The 25,389-nt window shown below is 47.5% G+C and overlaps 1 protein-coding gene across 1 annotated transcript in view; it reads left to right on the top strand.

Moving 5' to 3' along the window:
• Window positions 1–25,389, top strand: part of LOC134908950 (24-hydroxycholesterol 7-alpha-hydroxylase) — a 182,836-nt gene that overhangs the window by 127,330 nt on the left and 30,117 nt on the right. Inside the window, exons 8-11 of the mRNA XM_063915222.1 lie at window positions 7,275–7,408; window positions 9,325–9,420; window positions 10,770–10,858; window positions 16,877–16,964. Of these exons, the coding sequence (XP_063771292.1) occupies window positions 7,275–7,408; window positions 9,325–9,420; window positions 10,770–10,858; window positions 16,877–16,964 (407 nt within the window). The remainder of the gene's footprint in view (window positions 1–7,274; window positions 7,409–9,324; window positions 9,421–10,769; window positions 10,859–16,876; window positions 16,965–25,389) is intronic.

The raw sequence follows: 25,389 nt of genomic DNA, 5'->3' as shown, positions 1-25,389 counted from the left end.
CCTCGGACATCTAGTACCCCTTCCCCTTGTCAGCGCCACCGGTCCTGGCCTCCACTGCCGGATGACCAACTACCCCTCCTTTCATCCCGGTTTCCCTCCCCTCCTCCCTTCCCTCTGACCACGTTGTCTCGCGCAACATTTTTTCTATTTTTGCCTGCTCCTCAGTTGCTCGCCAATGGGTCTTCGGGTCCCTTCTTTTAATGTGAAGGGGCTAAATAGCCCCCAAAAACGGGGAAAGCTTTTCGCTTCTCTTAAACTTCATAAAGGTGACCTGGTCTTTCTCCAGGAGACATATTTCCTACACAATTCCCATCCTGCATTACGTTGTAAGCCATACCCTGAATCCTTTAAAGCATGCGACCATACAGCCAAAAAATGAGGGGTCGCGATCCTGATTGCCCGTCACCTCACTTTTGAACTTATTAACTCCCACGTAGACACAGAGGGACATTTTCTTGTACTATTGGGGAAACTTAACAATAAACTATGTACATTAGCTAATGTATATGCCCTTAATCAACATCAAGAGCTGTTTTTCGCCAAACTAGATACCCTCCTTACTCAATTTCGGCAGGGAGAACTCATACTCGCAGAGGATTTCAACTCTGTTCTAAACCCCAAATTGGACCGCTCTCCTTCTCTGCCCTTTCCCTCCTCATCGGACTCTCTCCGCCCTAGATCCCTCCTCCGTCTCATGAAGTCCCAGCTCCTCTATGACTCCTGGAGGGTGAAAGACCCATCTGCTTGTGACTACACATTTTATTCTTCACCTCACAATTCCTATTCCCGCATCGATATGATCATGCTCAGCCACGAATTTGCTCTGAGTCTCCAATCTGTCCATATTTATCCACTTATCTGGTCTGTCCATGCCCCTATCTCTTGTGATATCTCAGGCCTACTCTCTCGCGCCTAAAAGATTCTCTACTTCACAACCCGGAGATTTTGTCCCATCTTCGTGACCAGCTTACTGACTACTTTGCTTTGAATGACTCCCCAGATACTTCCAGATCCACTCTTTGGTTGGCTCACAATGCGGTTCTTCGGGGACACCTGATCAGCCTGGCCTCCAAGACCAAAAAGCAGTCCCTTACCCAGATTAACAAGCTTTCTATTAAACTCCACACCTTAGAGCAGAGGTTCTCAAACTCGGTCCTCGGGGGCACACACAGTGCATGTTTTGCAGGTCTCCTCACAGAATCGCAAGTGAAATAATTAGCTCCACCTGTGGACCTTTTAAAATGTGTCAGTGAGTAATTAATACACTTGTGCACCTGCTGGGTTACCTGCAAAACATGCACTGTGTGGGCTCCCGAGGACCGAGTTTGAGAACCTCTGCCTCAGATGCTCAACATAGGCGTCTCCTGATCAAACGGTTTTGTCTCAACTCCGTACAGTTAAGGCGGAACTTGATCTCCTTCTCTTCAGGCAAGTGGCTAAACGTCTTAAATGGCTTCGCCAGTCTTTTTATGAGAAAGGAGACAAGGCGGACAAAATCCTGGCATCGCGACTCCGAACCACTAGGGCCAAAACGAACATCATTTCAATTAGAGATCCCCACAACCACTTAGTTCATGATCCCGTTGCAATAAGGGCCGCCATCCAAACCTACTATAATGATTTATACAATCTTCCATCCCCCTCAATTGCCTCGTCCTCTCCGTCCCATTCTGACCTGATCTCCCACTTTCTCTCTGCTTCTAACCTACCCATACTACCTCAGAACGCTATGGATCATCTTAATAGTGAGATCTCGGTGGAAGAAATTGTTCAGACTATAAGCATACAAAAAATTGGCAAGTCTCCTGGCCCGGATGGGTTCACGGCTTTGTACTATAAAAAAAAATTCTGACCTGCTCACCACCCACCAACACTCACTGTTTAATAGGATTATCCATGGCGACTCTTTTCCTCCTGAGATGCTGGAAGCTAGAATTGTAGTGATCCCTAAGGAAGGTAAGAATGCCCTTAATTGTGTAAGTTGCAGACCTATTTCCCTTTTGAACCTGGACCTAAAAATATTTGCTAAAATTCGAGCTAACCGCCTGAACCCATATCTTCCTTCTCTGGCTCACTATGACCAAGTGGGGTTTGTTCCGGGTTGCCAGGCGAGGGACAACACCAGACGCGCAGTTGATCTCATTCATATCTCGAACTCCAGGGTGTCCCCTACGATCCTGCTCTGTTTAGACGCCGAAGAGGCTTTTGATCGGATCTCCTGGAGTTTTCTGAAAGCCGCTCTTGAGGCCTATGGCCTGTCTGGTGCCTTTCTCGCTGGTATCCTAGCACTATACTGCAATCCCTCTGCTACGGTGTTGATCAACGGCGTCCCGTCTGCCCCAGTCCACATCTCTAATGGCACACGACAGGGATGCCCTTTATCACCACTGCTATTTGCCCTAATAATTGAACCGCTCGCCTCTCAAGTTAGATCCCATCGGGACATACATGGTGTCCAAGTGGACCATACCGACCCCAAAATTTCTTTCTTATTCTCGGTCCTCCATTCTTATAGTCTTGTATCGGGCTATAAGATTAACTACTCCAAGTCAAGGCTATGCTGCTCCATGTCCCCCCCCCCCCCCCACAGGAGGCCGAAACTCTCCGAACTAACTTCAATTTTAAATGGCAACCTACAAAAATCAAATATTTGGGGATTTATTTGACCTCCCACTACGACTCTCTCTTTCGTGAAAATTTCCCACAACTTCTCTCCAAGAAGCAATCTGATTTGTCATCTTGGAATAGTCTTATCATCTTGTGGCTGGGTAGAATTATAGCGGTCAAAATTAATGTAATCCCCAAATGGCTCTATCTCTTCCAGACCCTCCCTGTAGCTGTCCCTGCTTCCTTCCTTCGCAATATCCAGAAAGCCCTTGTCCGTTTCATTTGGAATCACAGGCCCCCCCGCATTGCTGCCAGTACTCTGAAAAGACAGGTCTCCGCCGGCGGTAGGGGTCTCCCCGATATTAAACTCTCTTATCTGGCCTCTCATTTCTCCCACATTGTCACCTCCTATGCTCCTTGTGGTTCTGCTTCCTGGCTAGATATTGAATCAGCCTATATTAATCTTCCAGACCTAACCCCCTTGTGGGGTCTATCTCCCACTTCCCGACACCCCACATCCAAACTACTCCCCACTATCAAATTTAATCTTAAACTCTGGGACTATTACTCTGTGAAGATGAATCTTACCTCCTTTCCCTCGCCCTTGACCCGTATTTGGCAGAACCCCCTGTTTCCTCCGGGATCCTCGATCACGAGATTCCGTACATGGACACTGCTTGGTCTTAAATTCCCAGCTGATTTTGCCAAACGGGGCCAATGGTTACCCCTATCTGATCTTCAACAGATGACAGTCATCAACAGATGACTCCTTCACGGACACTCAATCCTTTCCAATTCCTACAAATTCGCCACTTTTTATCTTCTTTGCCCTCCTCCGCTCTACTTCGGGACCTTACCCCCTTTGAAAATATATGTAAAAACCATCACCTCTCCAAAGGCTTTATTCCCTCCTCCTGGACTCCACCCTTCCCTCTTCCAGGTCCCACGAAATTGCCTAGGAACGAGATCTTGGATCTCCCCCGGAGGACGAGGACTGGGACGACATGAGAGTGAGGATAGCTAAGAGCTCTATTGCTCCAACTATCAAAGAGATGGCATACAAGATTTACTATCGCTGGTACTATACTCCTGATAGACTCAATAAACTATTCCCGTCTGCCTCACCAAACTGTTGGAGGGATTGCGGTTGCAGAGGTACTATGCTACATATATGGTGGGCCTGTCCAATCATCGTTCCCTTCTGGAACTTAGTCCATTCCCTCCTGAATTCCCTCCTGGAATCCCCGGTGCCGAAAGATCCCTGGATTTTTTTGCTATGTTACCCTCCCCCGATCCTTGATAACTTGTCCAAAAAATTGGCTGCACACATTTTAACTGCGGCAAAATCGCTGATCGCTCTTAATAGGAAAAAAACTTCTCCCCCTTCTCTCTCAGCTCTCAAAGCCAAAATATGGCACATTGCAGCTATGGAGAAGATCACATATTATCTCCATGATCGAGGGCACACTTTTGATCAGGTTTGGACCCCCTGGCTCCTTGCAGAGCGTAGATTAACGCCTCCTCCCTCCTGTTAGCTCCCTCCGCGGACCCATGGGCGACAATTGTTACTTTTTCTCCTTCCTCTTTCCTTCTCTCTCTTTTTCTACTCTTCTTTGGAAGTTCTCGAAATATCTATTAATATATGACTGTATCGTGGTCCCCTCATCCCTCCCTCCCCTCCTCCTCCCCCCCCCCCTACATTTGATGCTTTCCTGACTATTGTTTTTTTCTTCCGATTGTTGTTCTTTTTCTCTAAAAATAATATGGTTTATGTTGGACAGTGGTTCTATAACCGTTTGTCCTTTTCCTCGTTGTATTGCCTTTCCAGTTTGTTTCACCATACAAAATAAAGAATAAAAAAAAAAAAAACATGGCACTGAAATTCCTTTTTATCACCAAGGATTTGTGACCCTTATGTACAGGAAGAATTGAGATATTTATGTACAAGAAAACACTTGTAAATGATTTGCGCTTTAAAAAAATGTCCAAGTTCGGCCGGATTCCCACACCTCCGGCAAGCTTGGCCACTTTTATATCCCACCTATAGTCTTCAAAAATAATACTTGCTACCATTTGTGAATATTACTGCATTTGTTACATTGGGTGGAATATAAGAAGCTTAATATTAGCATAACCCTAAGCCTTTCAAAAGCTCTAAGGGGTATATTCAATTGAAGTCGAAAACTGCCGTCTGTCGAAAAGATGTCAGTTTTTGACTTTTTAAGGTCGAATTCTGATTCGACCTATTCAATATTATACTAAATTTTTCGACAAGTCGATAAATTCGACTTGTCGAAAAAGCACCTGGATAGGCGGAATAGCTGCCGATCCACGTGTTGATGTCGAAAACGGGGCCCCCTTATCGACCATCAAAATGATGTCGGACTGAGATGTGGACCCAGAGAAGGCGAGGGGGGGCAGCCGCAGAGAGAGACGGGGGCACAGCCAGCGGGCATACAGGGAGATCAGCGCTACAGTAGCGCTGCAGCTGGATGTCACTTACCCGCCCGACCTCACGGCAGCTTCCACCCGGCTCCAGCTCGCTACTGGAGCCGGGTGGAAGCTGCCATGAGGTCGGGCGGCTGAGTGACATCCTGCTGCAGCGCTACTCCGTAGCGCTGATCTTTCTGTATGCCCGCCGGCTGTCCCCCCGCGGCTCGCCCCTCTTCTCCTCCTCTGCATCCCATCTAAATTCGACTTGAAAAAGTCGAATTTTAGATGGGATTGAATACCCCTAAGTGAGAGAGCTCAAGTTGTAACACCCGGGTTGGGTATGATTTGCCGGCGGTCTGACCGCAGCTTCCCGATGTTGAGAATCCCGACAGTGGCTAGGTATACTTACCTTCCCTCAATGCAACTGTAACCCTCCCTTTCCGCACCCTAAACCTATCCCTTCCCCCCGCAGCCTAAACCTAACCCTCCCTGGTGGTGCCTAAACCTACTCCCCCCCCCCCCCCCCCCTCCCGCAGCCTTGCCCTAACCCTCCCCCCGCAGCCTAACCCTTTACCCGCAGCCTAGACCTAACCCATAGTTGCCTACCCTCCCTCATTCTGCGGGAGACTTCCTGAAATAGTAGCAATCTCCCTCACTCCCTGAATAGACCAGTAATCTCCCTCATTGCACCAAACCCCCATTATGTAGCTGTTATATTCTTTGGGGGGGGGGAAGAAATCAGAGATACATACATTAAAATGGGATCATCAGTGCCATTTCCCTGCATTGGTTATAAGGCACAATGATCCCTATGGTTACATGCATTTTAAATAAGGTTTTTTGTGGTCACTTACAGTATATGGAACTTGCAAAACACAATACACAAACAGATCCTGAAAAAAATATCAGTGTCTTTTCTTCAACAAGTAGAACTTACTAACTTTGGGGCTCATTTACATGTGGATGTCAGTCATTTTATGACACGCCTCTCAGATGTAGAAGTACAGTATATGGCAGCGCTGATAGGTGTTACTTTCATAATCTCCCTGAAATGCTTTTCCAAAAGTAGGCAAGTATGACCTAACCTCCCCCCTCCAGCTGCTTACCTGTCCACAGCCTCGGCAAACCCTCGTTTGGTATTTCGACTGCCGGGATCCTGACCGGATCTCGTTACACCCCAGTGACCCCATGAATCATATGATTGACATATATCAACTAGAGCATTGGTTTCCAAACGCTGTCATCAGTCACCCTAACAGTCCAGGTTTTAAGGATACATAGGTGGCTTAATTAGTACTTCAGTCAATTTGATTTAACCATATTTGCTCTAGCATGGATCTCCTTAAAACCTGGACTGTTAGGGTGCTTTTAGGAACGCATTCTGGAACCTCTGAAATATATATATATATTTTTTTTTTTTTAATTAAGTATTTTTTCTTGGTAATTTAAGAAAAAGTCATAGAATAAGCGGGAAAATAATAACAAATAAGACAAATGGGCATCAAACAAGTAGTGTATAAATCATCATATTATGCAAATGATAGTAGCGGTATATGACTAATAATAAAAAAAATAAAGAGCTTACAGAACTATATAAACATGAGCCAATATTATGTATAAACATTTCAATCATGCCATGGTGCGCAGACTCAGGCCATCAGAATATAAAGAATAAAGAATCCGCATACTCAGAAACCACTACTATCCCCATCCTGGTGGAGGCACCAGCGATCCCAAATCTTATGATACTACAGTATCTGCAGCATTCCTGGGGGGTTATTCAATTAGTGCCGTTTTTTCGACCAGCCAAAAAAAATGCACTTTTCGCCCGTTTGTATGTAGAATTTAAATTCGACCTATTCAATGCCCGTGCCGTTTTTTCGACTGGTGCTAGCTACGTATTAGAACTCTGGCCAGAGTGGTCAGGCACATGGCTTATTTATATAGAGCATTATGAAAAGCCTCTTTAAGTGCAGTAGCAAAGAGGCAGGCTCTGATTCAGCGACAACATAAACCTGATAGTGATTGACATTATTGTTTAGATGAACATACACCTGTCACCTAAACCAATATGTTTTCCATATCTGTTTACTGGAAACTAGCGGCATCACTGAGGCATGAGGCACAGGGTACCTCTGCTGTTTAGTGAATGGACAGGCTGAATAGTGGTCCAGCCCATAACACTACTGATGTCGGGTTCACTCTACTGTTTGTGTGTTCCTCTCTTTCACCAGATAAACATCAGTTACAGATAACGGAAGCAGAACTGAAGAGTCTTCCATACATCAAGTCTTGTATCCTGGAGGCCATACGACTGAGACCGCCAGGAGCCATTACCAGGAAAGTGCTTCATCCTTTACACCTTTATGTATGTATGTATGTATGTATGTATGTATGTATGTATGTATTTTACGCTTGGCTTGTTTATTCCATGCTTTTGTAGAAATATTTGCAGCATACATATTGCGTGGGCACCTCTGACAAGGGGAGAATGGTGGAAGGACATATGTGAATTTCATTGATGTCACCTGGCGCTCTGCGCAGACCACCCACATCACGGAGCAGCAGCGCAAGATACATAGAGCAGCGCAGCACACTGATACCGCAGCAGGAATAGAGATCCTTCTGGCAGGGGTGGATTTGGGAGAGCAGTGTGAGGAACGCATCTCCCAAATATCCCTGAAATCAGGACAGAGCCCCAAAGAAATGGGACTATCCCAGTAGAAACAGGACAGGTGAAAGGCCAAGCTGATCTCTCCTTCCTGCTCTCGCTCTCTCCTTCCTGCTCTCGCTGCCTGCTGCCGCGCTCTCCTTCCTGCTCTCGCTGCCTGCTGCCGCGCTCTCCTTCCTGCTCTCGCTGCCTGCTGCCGCGCTCTCCTTCCTGCTCTCACTGCCTGCTGCCGCGCTCTCCTTCCTGCTCTCACTGCCTGCTGCCGCGCTCTCCTTCCTGCTCTCGCTGCCTGCTGCCGCTCTCTCCTTCCTGCTCTCGCTGCCTGCTGCCGCTCTCTCCTTCCTGCTCTCGCTGCCTGCTGCCGCTCTCTCCTTCCTGCTCTCGCTGCCTGCTGCCGCTCTCTCCTTCCTGCTCTCGCTGCCTGCTGCCGCTCTGTCCTTCCTGCTCTCGCTGCCTGCTGCAGCACTCTCCTTCTTGCTCTCGCTGCCTGCTGCCACTCTCTCCTTCCTGCTCTCGCTGCCTGCTGCCGCTATCTCCTTCCTGCTCTCGCTGCCTGCTGCCGCTCCTTCTGCTGCTGTCCTAAGCCCAGGTACTTCTTGTGTTTATCCTGGAATGTTGGGGCCCGGTATGGTGAAGGTATAAGTACTATTCACTCTCTGTAAATCTGAGTAATGGGTGAATAGTCTTCTTCTCCCCAACTGGCTCTCATATTAAGTCAGTAGCACCCATGTTAAATATTTAGGCCTCCCTTACCCTAGCCTGTCATGTCCTTAACTTATTAGCACACGAATTATTTAGAGAAACCCTCCACATTACATTATCATCCACTACTAAATATTAATAGCGTTCATTAACCCACTATTACATTAATAGTCCCCACATTAAAAAAAAATAAAAAAAGAGAGATCCCATATTATATAGGTGGCCCCTGCTGTGATCTTACCGGTTGCGTTTGAAAAAGAACAGAGGAGCTGATTGGCTGATACTTTATCTTTCTCCAGTTTATCTCTCTCCGAGCTCTGATAAATCTCCCCCTTGAATGCAGTGTTAATAGGGCAGGAACATAAGAGACGGGAATGCTGGTATTATTCCACGGAGATGGGGAGAACTAGAGATTCCTGCAATAAACTGTTTGAGATTCTGCTTCCGCCATCTTGCATTGTATACAGTGTATGTGAATTGACCTGCGCTAAGATGACAATGGTCCATTCATTCTGCTGCATTGGGTAGGACTGGGAACGTATAAGCCTAAACTCTGCTGGTGAAATGCGCACAGTTTGTCTTCCTACTGCAGAACAGTCCTTGGCCATCTCTAATGGCAACAATTGTAGCTAGTGACATCACAGAGCATGTTTTCTGTGGTTTTGGAAGGTCTGCTGACCACTATGGTACTTTTGTACATTTATTGTATCGGCCTCATGGTGCCTCGGCTCTGGTTGTCACTTTCGCGGCGATCAGGGCAGCCACGCGGTCTTTCATGTCTATAAAACCACCCACGTCCGTTCAGCTGTGTAGTAGATACATATAGCTAGTGGGTAATCACTAATGGAACATATTTATGAGACTGGTTTTGTTTATTCGTATTCATTTGACTCTTTCTCCTCTGAATGTAGAATTACGAGATTCCTTCCGGGGACTTGTTGATGTTGTCGCCCTATTGGCTTCACCGGGACCCAAAGCGCTTTCCTGAACCGGAAAAGTTTAGGCCCGTGAGTTCCTATTTTACCTGCATGTTTACACACTTAGGAGAAATAGTTACCATTGTTACATCGGTAACTGCACAAAGTGCTGTAACCCATAGCAACCAAATGCTGTTATGATTCTAGTAATGAAATCCAACTTTTGGTTGCTGTGGGATCAGACACCCGTTTCTGCACACCCACTATCTCCGCTAACTATTGTGTTAATTTGAGGTTTGGAGCCGTCACTGCAATTAACAGGGCATCCTTGTGCCTGTCTGTCTGTCTGTCTGTCTGTCTGTCTGTCTGTCTATCTATCTATCTATCTATCTATCTATCTATCTATCTATCTATCTATCTATCTATCTATTTATATTTACTGTAGTGATTCCCCTTAGCTATACTGCACATCGCAGTGATAGATAGAAACACAGAGAAATGGTTAGGGCCTGATTCTCACACGATGCCGATATTCACAGATCTGAGCGATTTGCTGCATTTCCACCTAAAAGCTCTTATAGCGCATGCATTACACTGTGTACGCACAGAGGCGCAATTGCGATTGAGACGTACAGTATTAGAAAGGTATTGGAAATGTGCTGGCCATGCCGGTCGATAATTGTAAACCAACGCACAGAGATAGTCTGTCTTTATGGGAGTGTCGCTAAAGTGTTTGTAAACTGAGACATAAAATCTGCATTTATCATTGAGATGATGCAAGTTTCAATGGTGCACCAAGCGGTATTACAGTCCTCGCACAGTCTTGTGCATGCCCAGTCCTCGCACAGTCAAACGCACCACCAGCCCTCGCACAGTCAGGCGTGTCCCCAGTCCTCGCTCAGTCAGTCATTTAGATCTTCGCAACTTTGTGCTCAAAAGTGCCGTAACACATGGCAACGAATCAGGTGCCTGCGTTCATGTTCTAAATTGTACTAGGTATGTCCTATTGTGAGTGATAGTTTTTATGGCGGCAGCACAGTGGCATGTATTGCGGCGCTATTAAGCAAATCCTAGAAACGCGCAAATGTTCTATGCCGCAAAAGTAAAAGAACTTAAACAGTATTTATAGGAAGACTTATCAGGGAACGGTTATTAATAGCGAGGCTCTGCCGTGCATTCCGTACCACGCATAGATAACCACACGCTATAGGACATGAATACAGTCCAACCGTTACTGTTATTCTATCTGAAGATTGATTTTTATTTCTCATTTAAGCTTTCTGTAGGAAACTACCCCCAACCTGAAGGAAAATAACCAAGACCATTTTTAGCTCAGATCGGCTGCTTTCAGCAATGCCGTGTTTTATGTCTAGGGAAGGAAAGCTCTGATTATTTACATAAGGCTTCATTGGAAAACAAATTATATTTTCTTCCCACAGGAACGTTGGAACAGAGCAAATATAGAGAAGAATGTTTTCCTAGATGGGTTTGTAGCCTTTGGCGGAGGAAAATATCAGTGTCCCGGCAGGTCAGTGTCCCGGGCCGGCGGTGTTTATTCTGACACAAAGAGTGCTAGTCTTGTATAGTGCCGCTGTGCAAAGTTTATGCAACCTGCTAATTGGGGTAAACAGTAATCCCTTGGCGTGCACGTACTGGCTTGCTGGGAATTGTTGTTCAAGGAGAACTTTCGGAAAACAGACACTTTTTTTCTTTCAGTCAGTTAACCCTTCAAACCCAACAAACTGCCCCAAACCCCACCCCCATCTCTTAAGGGATGTACAACGTTAATCTAGTGCATTGATATGTCCGATAGGAGGGTGGGGGGGGGGGTCTAGGAATTGGATACTAGGTTATTGTCTTTCCCTATATCATTGTTTATTTACCCCAGTAGGGGGTTACCTGGTATTTATTTCATAATTGCTTTTAGTCTAAGAATATACATACTACTTCGTTAATTAGTTACATTTTATAGTCGGCCCCTTAAGGGGCATGTGAAAAAGAAAAAAGGCAATAAATGTGCAAAATTCCGCTACTGTCTACTGTTCTGTACCCTATAACTAATGCCCTATCATACCCCTCCCCAGTTCCCAAGGTTTCAATTGCGCCCTAAAATGCATCTTTTTGCAGCAAAACCTACCAGTCATCCTCCTAACTAGCATACTGTTACCCCCACACACCTTCCCATCAGCTCTTTGTCACCTTTGTGCCAGACCTTTCGTCTTCAGATTGCAAGCTCTTAGGATCAGGATCCTACTCCCTCTTTTCTTGTCTATCTCTTCTTGTCCACCTGCTCACCCCAGTCCGGTACCTTCATCCTGGTCTCTATGGGGCAGGTTCAGTTAGCCGCAGTGGTTACTGCGTGGGCAAAGCTCCTGAAATTAACGGCCAGAGCTATTCAATTATGAGTTTATTTCCCTGCGTGGTAAACCCCAGCGGGTGCCTTTTACCGCAGACCTTTCCTCGCAGCTCCTGAAGCTGTGAGGCTAGGTCCACCTATGTGGCTTAACGCGCAAGGTAAACTCTGCTAATTTAATTGCCGGGTTGTACGATATCCCGGCAGTTGGTATGCCGGCAGTCATAATACCGACCCCGGCATCCCGACTGTTTGAATTGCCAACAGGGGTGCAGGAGGCAGCTAAGCCTAATCCTCTCCCTCCCCCTAACCTTCCCTCCCCACAGACTCTGTTTCCACAGCCTAACCCTCCCTCCCCACAGCCTAACCCTAACCCTCCCTCCCCACAGCCTAACACTAACCCTCCCTCCCCACAGCCTAACCCTAACCCTCCCTCCCCACAGCCTAACCGTAACCCTCCCTCTCCGCAGCCTAACCCTAACCCTTCCTCCCCACAGCCTAACCCTAACCCTCCCTCTCCGCAGCCTAACCCTCCCTCTCTGCAGCCTAACCCTCCCTCTCCGCAGCCTAACCCTCCCTCCCCACAGCCTAACCCTTACCCTCCCTCCCCACAGCCTAACCCTAAATGTCCCTCCCCACAGCCTAACTCTCCCTCTCCGCAGCCTAACCCTAACCCTCCCTCCCCACAGCCTAACCCTAACCTTCAGTTCCCACAGCCTTACCCTAACCTCCCCTCCTCGCAGCCTAACCCTCCCTCCCCACAGCCTAACCCTAACCCTCCCTCTCCACAGCCTAACCCTAACCCTCCCTCCCCGCAGCCTAACCCTCCCTCCCTGCAGCCTAACCCTAACCCTCCCTCTCCGCAGCCTAACCCTAACGCTGCCTCCCTGCAGCCTAACCCTAACCTTCCCTCCCCGCAGCCTAACCCTCCCCCCTGCAGTCTAATCCTAACCTCCCCTGGATACTTATGTTCGGGATCAAGCCTATTGGGATGCTGACGTCGGTATTCTGACAAGTGTTCGGATGCTGGCGCCGGCATTCTGACTGGTGGGATCCCGAGTGCCGTCCTATTGTGCTTACGGTAGCCCCGGGGTCATGTATTTTGGGCCTAATTCAGTAAGGATTGCAGATTCTGCTTTTTAGGGAATCTGCAATCCTTGTAGTTGCATGCTGGGTTCTGCCCACCGCAGGGCAAGGCCGTCCAACATGCATCCCACTGCCCACTCACTGCGATCACGCTCTAATTGCGATCGCAGTGCAATTAGAGCGTGGTTGCAGAAACTAGTGAAGGCTCCTGCAGGAGCCCCACCACCATTTGTTCAATGGGATTGGCAGCGTGTGACGACATGACGCCGATCCGAAACCGCTGCCGACACGTTCCCATTTCCCTGCCGCCGCCCCAAAAATGCTCAGTCGCTGCTCCCAGCCCACCCCGTGAACGCCTCTGACTGTCAATCAGGCAGAGGCGTTCGCAGTTAATGTGGGATGACCGCATTAACTGCAGGCGCATGTGCAGGACGGGACCTGTGCATGTGTATGCGGGCCCCGTCGCTTAAATTGCAGTTGCATCTGGTTTGTGATGCGACCTGTATAAGACCCTTTATGTACACATCCCTGTGGTCCTGTGAACAAAAGTATGCTACTTTGGGTGGCGCAATGAGGGTGACTTGGTATGCCATTGGTGCCATTCCTTCAGTACATCGTGGGCACTGCCTGCAATTGAATCAACCTATGAATGAACTCTTCCCTCCGTTATGACTGTAGCAGAGATGTAGGAGAATTCATTATGATTGATCAGAGTAGCCAACCCACAAATTATTTTTTACTGACCTTATGTTAACATTTTACTGACCTCTTCTACTGATATCAGATGTCTATCCACACATATTGCCCTAGTCTGACAGACAGGGAGCTCAGCCAATCAGTGCAGGCCCACACTGTCCACAGTAGGATATTTAACACATTCTACACCCCACCGTTTTATGAACACGAGTGATACTAGAGTTTGCTATACACAGGACCTCGTTGGAGAGCACAGAACAATATGGGAGAAGCCCATGGTATAAATAATCATCCATATGTTCCCTTGCCTTGGAGGTCCTTTTAAAAATAGGTAAAGAGCAGCCACCTCTATTCTCCTGTACTGTTCTCCTCTCCTGAGTGATTTACTGTACAGTCGTATATTCTCCTTTGTATCCCTGGAGAGCTTGTGGGAATGGTGCAGGTTATAATGAGCTATGCTAGTTATTACACGCTGTATAGAATGTAGTCCTCACATGCTCACTGGGTGAGACCCCTTTATTCCCACATAGCATCCCCAAGCTCCACCTCCGCTGCCAGCTCCGTCTTCTCAGGCTCGCACTGTCAGGGGACTCTATTTGTGTGAGGCATGAGGTGCTGAAGGATTAGGGGCAGGACATGATTACAGGATGGAAAACGTTGGGAAAAAGTTGCGAGCCACGGTTTACAATAATAGAACAGGGGAAAATGTGTGGCTGCCGTGCACTGCAGTCTTTGTGCTCAGGCTTGCTGGAAATAACTACCACCATGGTTTTCTTGTGCAGTTTAAAAGCTCTTCTGCAATTTGTGTTTTATATATATAAAAGTATGCATCATTCTGGCTTATTGGTGACAGTTATAGGGTTAGGCTGCGGGAGGGGTGGATTATGGGTAGGGGTAAAGTACCAGGAAGCTTCCGGCATTCTCAGCGCGGGGATCCCGACTGCCGGGACTTCATACCCAGCCTCCAAACAGCTGCAGACTGTCACTCACCTGACGCCTGCAGCCGCACCCACTTCGCAGTTCAACAAACATCGCAGATGTACATAAGCCAATGTGTTTTTGTACATCTCTGAATTAGGCATTATGTTCCCTAACATACAGACACACACTAGCACCACGGATAATTTTCTGGTCAGTAGCTAAGTAACCTACCTGTAGGTTATTGGAGGGCAGAGGGAAATCGGATCACCTGGGGGAAACCTACACAAACACGGTGAGAACATGCAGACGCCATCCAAATAGGCCATGGGCAGTAATTGAACCGATGACCTCAATGGTGTGAGGCAGCAATGCTAACCACTACTCTATCAGTTCCATTGGTGGTGGGGGTGGGGGTGGGGTGGGGGGTTGGTACTTTGCTGTTTAAAGGGACCACCTGTTACTGGTCATTTTTTATAGCAGATAATGATCTCTGTTGCTTTCCCTTGGGCAGGAAATGACAGTTGATGTATTCGCTGCCTAGCTCCGCCCCCTAAGTCGTTTTGATGTAACAAGCAGTGAAGAGAGTGGACAGTTGGAGAAGTTGCCCATGAGCAACCAATCGGCTTGTACCTATCATTATATAGAATGATGCTGCCTCAAAGCTTATTGGTTGCTATAGGCGACTTCTCCACTCTTTACAGCTTGATACATCAAGGCCATTGCTGTTAATGATTACTCTCCTCTAGTTCCGTGTTGCGCTGTGCTTGTTGTTAGAAGGAAGGGGAATGATCAAAATTTAGGATTTGCCCCTGTTGGAGAGTGAGGCTGCGCCATTTCTCCAGCAGAAGGGCATTTTGTACAGCGTCAGGATGTGCCCAAACCTACATGTGGCCGAGTCATAGTCAGGGCCAGAAATTTTGTGGACCTAGACAGCGGCACTCACACAGTACGTGGCGATCAGTATGGTATCCCTGTGTTCGAAATACCGACGCTGGGATACTGAAGTTGAAAATACAGAAAGGGGTGAGTAAAGGGTGTTCTACCCTCTCCTAACCCTCCCTACCTGCAGCCTAACCCTAACCTCCCTCCTTTCTGCCTAATCCTAACCACCCCGCCGAGGTGCGTAAACCTAACCCTCCATCCCTGCTGCCTAACCTTAACCCTGCCCCGTTTGTGCCTAACCCTAACCAACCCCCTTTGTGCCTAAACCTAACCCTCCATTCCCGCAGCCTAAACCTAACGCTCCCAACCCGTAGCCTAACCATAACCCTCCGAGGGGGGTGGCTAACCCTAACCCCCTCCCCACCCCGCAGACTAACCGAAACCTCCCGGGTATTATATTAGATACACTAAGGAGATTGTTGTTTTATGCTATAGCGCAGCCTCACCCTTGCCTTTTTTGTATAAACCTTACTCCCCCACCCCCTGCGGCGCTGCAGTGTTTTCTCATTTGGGATCCCAGTTGAGATTCCGACGCCGGGATGTTGCTCCCTTTCTGGATGCTGATGTCTGCATTCAGACTGGCGTCGGCATCCGTATTCTGTTTGTTGGGTACCTGACAGCTGGGATCCTGACTTCTTCCCAGCACGTGGGGTTCGGCCAAGTAGCACTGAGGTAATGCAAGACACCAGCTGAAATCCTGTCTAGCTGAGTTCCCGTGGCGGATGAAAATTAAGGAGAAAGATCCTTTCAGAACCATCCTTGGTGCAATCCATCAGTTCAAGGCTACGGATATTCAGTGGTAAGCACTGCTTATGGGCCCTACACACTGGGCGATAATACTGAAAGATATGAACGATCTTGTTCATTAATGAACGAGATACTGTTCATATCTTTCATTGTGGAGGCAGCAACGATGTGATCAATGTGCGGCCCCGTGCTCGTTCATCGCTGGTGCCCCGTCACTTGTGCATGCAGGCCAATATGGACGATCTCGTCCATATTTGCCTGCACTGCTATGGAGCTGGGTGAAAGGGAGAGTGAAGAAATTTCACTCCCCCCGTCACTGCCCCCCGCTGCCGGGTCGCCTGTCGGCCGTATCCGTTGTCGTGCAGCTCGGCGGCGGATCACAAATTGTGTAGGGCCCATTAGTGTTTGGGTAAATACAAACTTCAGTGCCACAAACCAGTGTATTGCAGATTTTTTTAGGAAGATGTTATTGCAACAGAGGGCCTGATTTAGAGGTGGACATAAATGTATCAAGTATATATCAATTACGCAAGTATATTATTACAGAGGAACTCCAACATCAAATGCCGTCTCCCAGGCAGATTTGTTTCTCCTTATGTTTCCCTTGGATATGAGCATAAAGTGTTCGTATATAGGTTACTGTTATATACTCAGCAGATCTGCCTGGAACATACAGTCATCTAAAGGCAGAGTTCCCCTTTTAATGTATTGATTCTTATTATACAGTATATAATATATGTGAGTATACTGAGCTTTAATATACATGGAAACAGCTAAGCTACTTTTGTTTGCTTCATTCAGGTGGTTTGCGTTGATGGAAATCCACATGCTAGTAGTTTTGATCCTTTACAAGTTTGACTTCCAGCTGCTGGATCCCTTCCCTAAAGAGGTTCGTGATCAATGTATTTATACGGCCTATTAGATATTTATGCAATCTCATCGCACATACAAAAGCTATGGGAATACTAAAATTATCCTCAAGTATTTCCCTTTTAACAATCTGTACCACCTATGGGATAAAGAGCTATGGGAATAATATTATCACTGGGACACTGTGACGGCGGGACAGAGGCTGATGATTAGCTATTGATGTTGAGCCTCCAGTTGTGCAGCCGTGTCTGGGGCTGTCTAGGGACCTGGGAGGTAACCACGCCCCTTCTGCTCATAACACCTTAGGCACTTATTCCATACCAGGGTGTAGCAGAGACCATTGGTGACCTTACATGTCTGGTACCAAGGCCTGTCCGGATAAAAGCACCTAATGCTGGTACGACAGGCCAAGCTCCGCCCGCTGTATGTTAAATATGTAAGGTTTGTAGGGATAGGCTGACTCTATTCCAAAAGGTCCTAGGTCTCCTTGCTTAGCTTCTCGCTCTCCTTAGGGCTCCTCTGTTGAGGTAAAAAGGTAAAGATTTTCACACAACACTTAAGGTCACTGGGAGAGCTGTCGGTAGCCTTTACACAGCAGATAAGCAGTTACTGACTATCAAGCTTTCCTTTAATGCATTTAAGAGTTAGAATATCTACAGAGAGATTCGGAAATATTTAGTTCTAGTGACAGGTTAACCACTGATAATTGAGATCCTATCCTCTCCTGACTGGAAATAGGTTGGTTAATTACTTTAAAGGCAAATACCGCTGACTCATCAAAAAATCTCCTGAACCATGAGGCTGGACTTCCTTGCCAGTGGCAGTTGCATAGCAGTTCATTATTCAAATAGGGGAGCCACACTCAGCAATGTCTGGCAGTGTTCAGAGGTGACAGTTGATGTTGATCCCCTATTTAAAATAATGGACTGCTATGCAACTGCCACTGGCAAGGAAGTCCAGGAACAGAGCATTGTGTCCTCCACCCTCCACAACTTTGTATCGCCGACACCATGCATTCTTTATAGCCCCGGCTGGGTGGGCTGTCTTAACTCTCCTCTGTGAGTGGGGACTTCCCAATAATTATCTCACCCCTTTTAACCCCTATATGGGTGGAATTTTGAAAAATCCCTTAGTGGGTGCCTACGTCACAAAAACAAGCTCCTGTCCAAAGTCCTAGTCCTTATGGTTCAGGAGATTTTGTGATAAGTCAATGGTATTTGCTATATATATATATATATATATATATACAGGACAAGAATAGGCGGCACTCACTGACTTTTCAGAAGCTAAATGACCACAGGAGCCTTCTAGCGCTTTAAGTTTCGGTTTATTCAAACCTTCATCAGAAGTTCTGATGTAGGTTTGAATAAACCGAAACGTAAAGCGCTAGAAGGCTTCTGTGGTCATTTAGCTTCTGAAAAGTCCGTGAGTGCCGCCTATCCTTGTCCTGTGTATTCTGTGAAACTTCACTTTGGTTGGCATCGGGCATGTTGTTTGTTCATGTCGAAGTGAGTGCCGAATATTTACTATATATATATATATATATATATATATATATATATATATATATATATATATATATATATATATTTCTACTGCGGGGTACACTGGGCTCCACAGGGAATGACATTGGGGTGTACAGTAGGATCTTGATCTGAGGCACCAACAGGCTCAAAGCTTTGACTGTTCCCAGAATACATAGTGCCGCCTCCTCTATAACCCCACCTGCGTGCACAGGAGCGCCGTTTTATAGTTGGTGCCATGCAGTAAGCAGGCATACAACAGGGGAGCTGCCCCTGCAGCCCTAAGAAGAAGCTTTTAAAGAAAATTGAAGACTTCAAGGGCTGCAGCAGAGACACTGACTGTGTTAGATGTCAGTCAGACATCTCCTGCTGGTGCTGCGGCTACGTTCGTCAGGTTTATCATTAATATAGGTAGTTCACAGGATATACTCCGTGTGTATTTTTCTCTGTGATATTTAGTCACCATATACCTCTAGAATTCCCTGTTTGTGTTGAAATACACTGCACAAGGGGGTTCTTGTCAGGTATTGTGCTGCTGATATTGTACTATTGCCTTGCATTGAGCTTTCGGATATGTCAGCTACAAAGGGCAATGGTGCTGGGGCTGATCCCACATTGCGTGGTGGTGACACTGCAGACACATTTGAGGAAAACATAGCAGCTGAGGGTTCAGATTCTGGGGGGATCCTTACCCCCCAGTGGGACTGTAGCAATGGGGGTTCAAAATGACCCACCTTGGGCTACCTTCTCCACGCTATTGAATACGCTAGTAACTAGACTAATGCCCCCTATGGGACCTCCTGTGCCGGTACAACCGCTTATGGTCCCGGCGGTTAACCCACCGTGGGCAGATCAATTGTCCGCTCAGTTACAGCAATTGAACCAATCACTGACCACTAAGAAGTTTAACCCTCGCCAGCCTAAGACCAAGGGGTCCTCTAAGCGGGCCATTACTTCCTCACAATCCACCAACATCCCAGACACCTCGTCTGATGAGGATGCCGTTTATACTGACCCCACAGATTCTGATCCCGACGCTTCTGATGGGGAAGCTGTTTCACAGGTGGATGTTCCTGACTTGTTGGAGGCTATCAGGCTCATTCTTCAAGTTGATGATGACCCGGAGCCTGATGCTGCCTCTAAGAAACCGGACAGGTTTAAATGTCAGAAAGTGGATAAACAAGTTTTACCATACTCTGACCATTTAGTTGACATACGTCAGGAGTCCTGGGAAAATCCAGGAAAGAAATTCACGCCTCACAAGAAGATGCTGGCTCGCTACCTCCTTGCTGCGGAGCGAAGTAAAAATTGGTAAATAACCCCGCCAGTGGATTTGAAGGTGGCACGGCTGGTGGTGTCCTGAGCTCTGCCTGTAACTACCGTTGCGTCCCTGAGAGAGCTGACGGATAAGCATGTGCAGGGTTGTTTATAGGTAATTTACACCCTAACTGGTGCTGTGCATAGGCCCACCATTGCAGCGACATGTGGAAGCGTGGGCTCAAGAGCTGGAGGCGGAGTTACCGTCCAACGCTCCTGATCATGCTAGACAATGCTTGTCATATATTGTCACAGCGTCTCATTGCATTAAGGAGGCGGCTTCTGATGCTGGTATTCTGGCTGCCAAGGCTTCTACTACGTCCATTTTGGCTTGCCGGATTCTCTGGTTACGGTCCTGGTCTGTGGATCTGGAGGTACTCCATTTTAAGGGAGACATTCTTTTCGGAGAAGACCTCAACAAGATAGTGGCTGACTTAGCTTCTGCTAAAACAGCATGTCTGCCTAGTACTGCTCCTTCGGTGCTGAAGGCTAAGAGTACTCCATTTCGCTCCTTTCGTCCTTCAGGGAAAGCAAATGGTCAGGCGTACCCGAAACAGGTTTGCACTTCCAAACCCAATAAGTCCAAACGGACTGGGCTGTCCGTCTGCCTGCTTCCAAAACTGACAAGCCTGCCGCATTACGGGGCGGGCCTCCTTCTGGGGGATCCCAGGGTGGGGGGCCGACTTCTAGGGTATACCCAGGAATGGTTAAAAACCACTTCCGATGCCTGGGTACGGGAAGTCGTCACTCGAGGTTACGCCGTATCCTTCAAGAATCGTCCCCCTCATCGATTTTGCCTGACAGACGTCCCTTCGGATCAGGTGAAGGCAAAATCTCTTCATTCGGTGTTACAGCCCCTCCTGGCACAGGAGTGGTGTACAGGTGCCTCTGGCACTGCTGTTCCTAGTCTCGAAACCGAATTGGTCCTCCCGGACCATTCTCAACCTCCAGTCCTTGAACAGATTTGTTAGGGTCTCCATTTTTTGTATGGAAACTCTTCGCTTTATTGTTCTGGCCTTGGAACCTGGGGAGTATATGGTTTCCCTGGACATACAGGATGCTTACCTGCATATTCCCATTGCAGTGTCACATCAGCAGTACCTGAGGTTTGTGGTTGGCGACCTCCATTACCAATTTCGGGCGTTACCTTTTGGTTTGACCACGACTCCGCGAGTCTTCACCAAGGTCATGGCGATAATGACGGCTGTGCTCCGCCATCAAGGGGTCAGGATCCTACCGTACCTGGACGACTTGTTGATCCTGGCAAATTCACCAGAAATTCTCCTGCACCATCTAAATCTGACTATACAGTTTCTGCTAGCCCACGGGTGGCTCATTAACTGGAAGAAATCTTCCCTGGTCCCTGCTCAGAGCATGGTGCACCTGGGGGCGTTGTTGGACACTCACAACCAGCGGTTGTTCTTGTCTCAGGAGAAAGTCCTGAAGCTTCAGGACAGGATTCACTGCTTCCTATCTCGTCCGCATGTGTCGATACATTCGGCAATGCAAGTGCTAGGTCTCATGGTGGCGGCTTTCGACATGGTGGAGTACGCTCAATTCCATTCCCGCCCCCTGCAGAAGCTGATTCTTGCCAAGTGGGACGACCTGCCTCACCGGATCAGGTCTCAAATGATCTCCTTGTCTCCGGAGGTCCGTCTGTCACTGAGCTGGTGGCTTCAGGACCAACGATTGAGCAGGGGTTGTCCCTTCTGGATCTCCAACTGGGTTCTTCTGACGACGGATGCCAGTGTGAGAGGTTGGAGCGCGGTGTTGGTGCAACGCTCCGCCATCTGTTGTTATATGCTTATACTTACGGTGGTTGAGACCGCCGCATGTGGTACGTCACTTTTAAACCGATTGTGTGTAAAGAAACTGGAATAAATTTGCTTGAAACTGGTTGATGCACTATGAGGTGCCCTTTCTTATTCTCATTTTAGAAATCACTTTTTGCTGGGAGTGGATATTGGCTTAAAGGAGACGCCGATCTCAAGGATCTAAAGTGCTACTTAGACCCTAATTAAACCATTGGACACACGTGGTTGGTCTTGGAATTGTGCTGCTGACTTGTGGTTCCACGGATTGGAAACTAGATTGCGCACTGACTTTTTAAACTTTATAATTGTTCCGCCGGAGCTATTTAATTAGCCCCGATAAGCCAGCGCGTGCCGCAGAATCCCCGGAAATAGCCCCGTTTGTGTCCGAAAAGGGTGCTGTTTCACACGAAAACACACAGGTTTCACTGAACCTGTGTGTTTTCGGGAGAATGGTTTTGTTTTTTTACAGGCGATCTATCTGGATAGCCTGTAAAAAAATAAATAAATAAATCGGTGAAACATCGGAAAACGGCCGTTTTTTCCGGACCTGATGTTTTAACGGGGATAATTGGATATCCCCCATAGAGAGAGAGGGAGAGTGTGAATATAATGTTATTATGTGCCCTTTATCTAAAAAAACAACCGAGTGTATTGTACATTTAGTGACTGTTTTAGAATATTTTTTTTTCTCTTGAAACATTTTTCCGATGTTCTCTTTTCCCCTGAGTGTGGGCTTTTAATCTCCCTCACCCTCCATACACAATAGTCTGCCACAAGTTAATTCAGTCCCTTAGTAGGTACAACATGTTATGTGGTATGCCGGGCATCTCATTAACTCAATCAGTCCAGTGTCACAGTGGAAAGTCCAGGTCACCCCTGCACACGCCAGTGTGATGTGATGCCGTCCATTGCCTGGCATGCCTGTCATTGTTGTCGTGTGACTCAGAGATAGAAAGGGGAAAATGACTGCTGATAGCTGTGTGTGTGCTGGACTCGTTCCACTTCACTGGTAGAGTGGTGACCTTGAGGGGTCTCTCTGACTCCTCTTAGCTACTTACTCTCTCAGCTCCTAACTGTCATTTTTCAAACGCAGCCTGTAACATGACAGTTAGGAGCTGATTGGCTGGTACTTTACCTCCGTCCGCTTTATCTCTCTCCAAGGCTTAGTACATAGAACCCACGTTGTTTTATAATAGAATCTTTAGCAGCACGTTCATAGGCGCAAAATACGTGCACCGTCCTCTATGTACGTGTAGCCTGTTTAAATAAAGCTTGTCGTCTTTTTTTTTTTGTGTAATGCATTTTTTTATTACTGTTTATATGCAAATGGCTGCATAGAAGATGAGACGATTATAACGTGGAAAGTGGCCTTACAATGGCAGATTCACCCATGAAACGTTCAGTGCTGTGACACTGCAGCTCCCGACTCAAGTTCCTCAGATTCTTTCCTAAATGTGGGGGAAGAGGAATTCTCCTCACTCCATTGTAGACTTATAGTAGGAAAATAAACACCGTGTGTTCGGAAATGATCTCGGCGTGGCGGCTGCCTGCTTAGATTTCATATTGGCAGCTCAGGCAGAGGAGTCTCTCCACCGCAGCACATGTGGCCGTAGCCTTGCCTTATGCACTAATGGCCCCCTTCATTCATCGCTGTGAGATCTGTAAATGACACAATGACGTGCAACATCACTGTATCTGTCACCTGGGGGTCTGTCCATAGACACAGCTCACCTCCGCACGCACATGAGGGAATACAGAGGACAAAAGACCCTGCCAGTAAATTGAGAGGCCAAGGTTTTTTTTTTTTTTTTTATCACCATAAAATAAGCACCTGGAGGGAAAATGACACTTGTAGTTATGTGGGGTGTCCATGCTGGGTGCTATGTTCTGATTACAATTAGGGTGTTATCAGTGAGGAGAACTGCCCCACACTAGATAAGGAGGGATTGTGGGGGGAGGGGTGCAGGAATACCTCCACCTCTCCGTGAAGTCCAGGGACACATATGGGGACCTGGGACACTAGGAGGGAAGACAGAAAAGTGCAAGTTCTGCTGAAATTGGGATGGTTGGAGCTACAGTAGTCTGTATGTATTTTACTGCAGGATGCGCTCCCCATGCTGGGTAACCGTCATGACTGGGGTTGCCGCTGCATAGTCTGTCCAATACAGAGGAGACTGTCAACCCGAATATGAGGCTTCCTATCACATTATGCAGTGGCAACATAGGGGGAGAAGAATACCTCTCAATAAAGAACATGAATTATTCATAGAGGTGAAAGTAGGCCGGGTCCCTGAAAGCAGTGGTGGCTTAGAAGGGGACATGCAGTACTCGGGATCCGCTCAGCATACCAGCATTCGGGATGCCGTCAGTTGGAATAATCACGCAGCATCCGAACACTGGTCAGAAGACTGACATCTGGATCATGAGCGTAAGTATGCCGGGGCAGGTTAGGGTTAGGCTGCAGAGGGAGGGTTAGGCTGCAGAGGGAGGATTAGGCTGCAGAGGGAGGGTTAGGCTGCAGAGGTAAGGTTAGGCTGCAGAGGGAAGGTTAGGCTGCAGAGGGAAGGTTAGGCTGCAGAGGGAGGATTAGGCTGCAGGAGGGGAGGGTTAGGCTGCAGAGGGAGGGTTAGGCTGCAGAGGGAAGGTTAGGCTGCAGAGGGAAGGTTAGGCTGCAGAGGGAGGGTTAGGCTGCAGAGGGAGGATTAGGCTGCAGGAGGGGAGGGTTAGGCTGCAGAGGGAAGGTTAGGCTGCAGAGGGAGGGTTTAGGCACTAAGAAGGAGGGTTAAGATTAGGCACTAAGCGGGGGTTATCGTGAGTATGGGTCATTGGGTCGACCACACTTAGGTCGACAGTCATTTACATGCAGAATGTCGACATGGTCTAGGTCGACATGAGATTTTTTTGTAATTATTTTTTTGTGTCATTTTTTTCGTAGAGTGACTAGGAACCCCAATTAGTGCAACCGTGTCCCCTCGCATGGCTCGCTTCGCTCGCCATGCTTCGGGCAAGGTTACCGACAGGTTACTATTCCCAATCGTAGTCCACGTGGATCGTAAAGTTTGAAAAAATTGAACAAATGAAAAAAATAAGATTTTACTTACCGATAAATCTATTTCTCATAGTCCGTAGTGGATGCTGGGGACTCCGTCAGGACCATGGGGATTAGCGGCTCCGCAGGAGACAGGGCACAAAAAGTAAGCTTTTAGGATCACATGGTGTGTACTGGCTCCTCCCCCTATGACCCTCCTCCAAGCCTCAGTTAGGTACTGTGCCCGGACGAGCGTACACAATAAGGAAGGATCTTGAATCCCGGGTAAGACTCATACCAGCCACACCAATCACACCGTACAACCTGTGATTTGAACCCAGTTAACAGTATGATAACAACGAAGGAGCCTCTGAAAAGATGGCCCACAACAATAATAACCCGATTTTTGTAACAATAATTATGTACAAGTAATGCAGACAATCCGCACTTGGGATGGGCGCCCAGCATCCACTACGGACTATGAGAAATAGATTTATCGGTAAGTAAAATCTTATTTTCTCTAACGTCCTAGTGGATGCTGGGGACTCCGTCAGGACCATGGGGATTATACCAAAGCTCCCAAACGGGCGGGAGAGTGCGGATGACTCTGCAGCACCGAATGAGAGAACTCCAGGTCCTCCTCAGCCAGGGTATCAAATTTGTAGAATTTTACAAACGTGTTCCCGCCTGACCACGTAGCTGCTCGGCAAAGTTGTAAAGCCGAGACCCCTCGGGCAGCCGCCCAAGGTGAGCCCACCTTCC

Source organism: Pseudophryne corroboree, chromosome 4 (genome assembly GCF_028390025.1).
Source record: "Pseudophryne corroboree isolate aPseCor3 chromosome 4, aPseCor3.hap2, whole genome shotgun sequence".
In the NCBI taxonomy this organism is placed as follows: domain Eukaryota; kingdom Metazoa; phylum Chordata; class Amphibia; order Anura; family Myobatrachidae; genus Pseudophryne; species Pseudophryne corroboree.
Note: the sequence above shows the minus strand (reverse complement) of the source record. Positions and strands in the feature narration are given on the sequence as shown.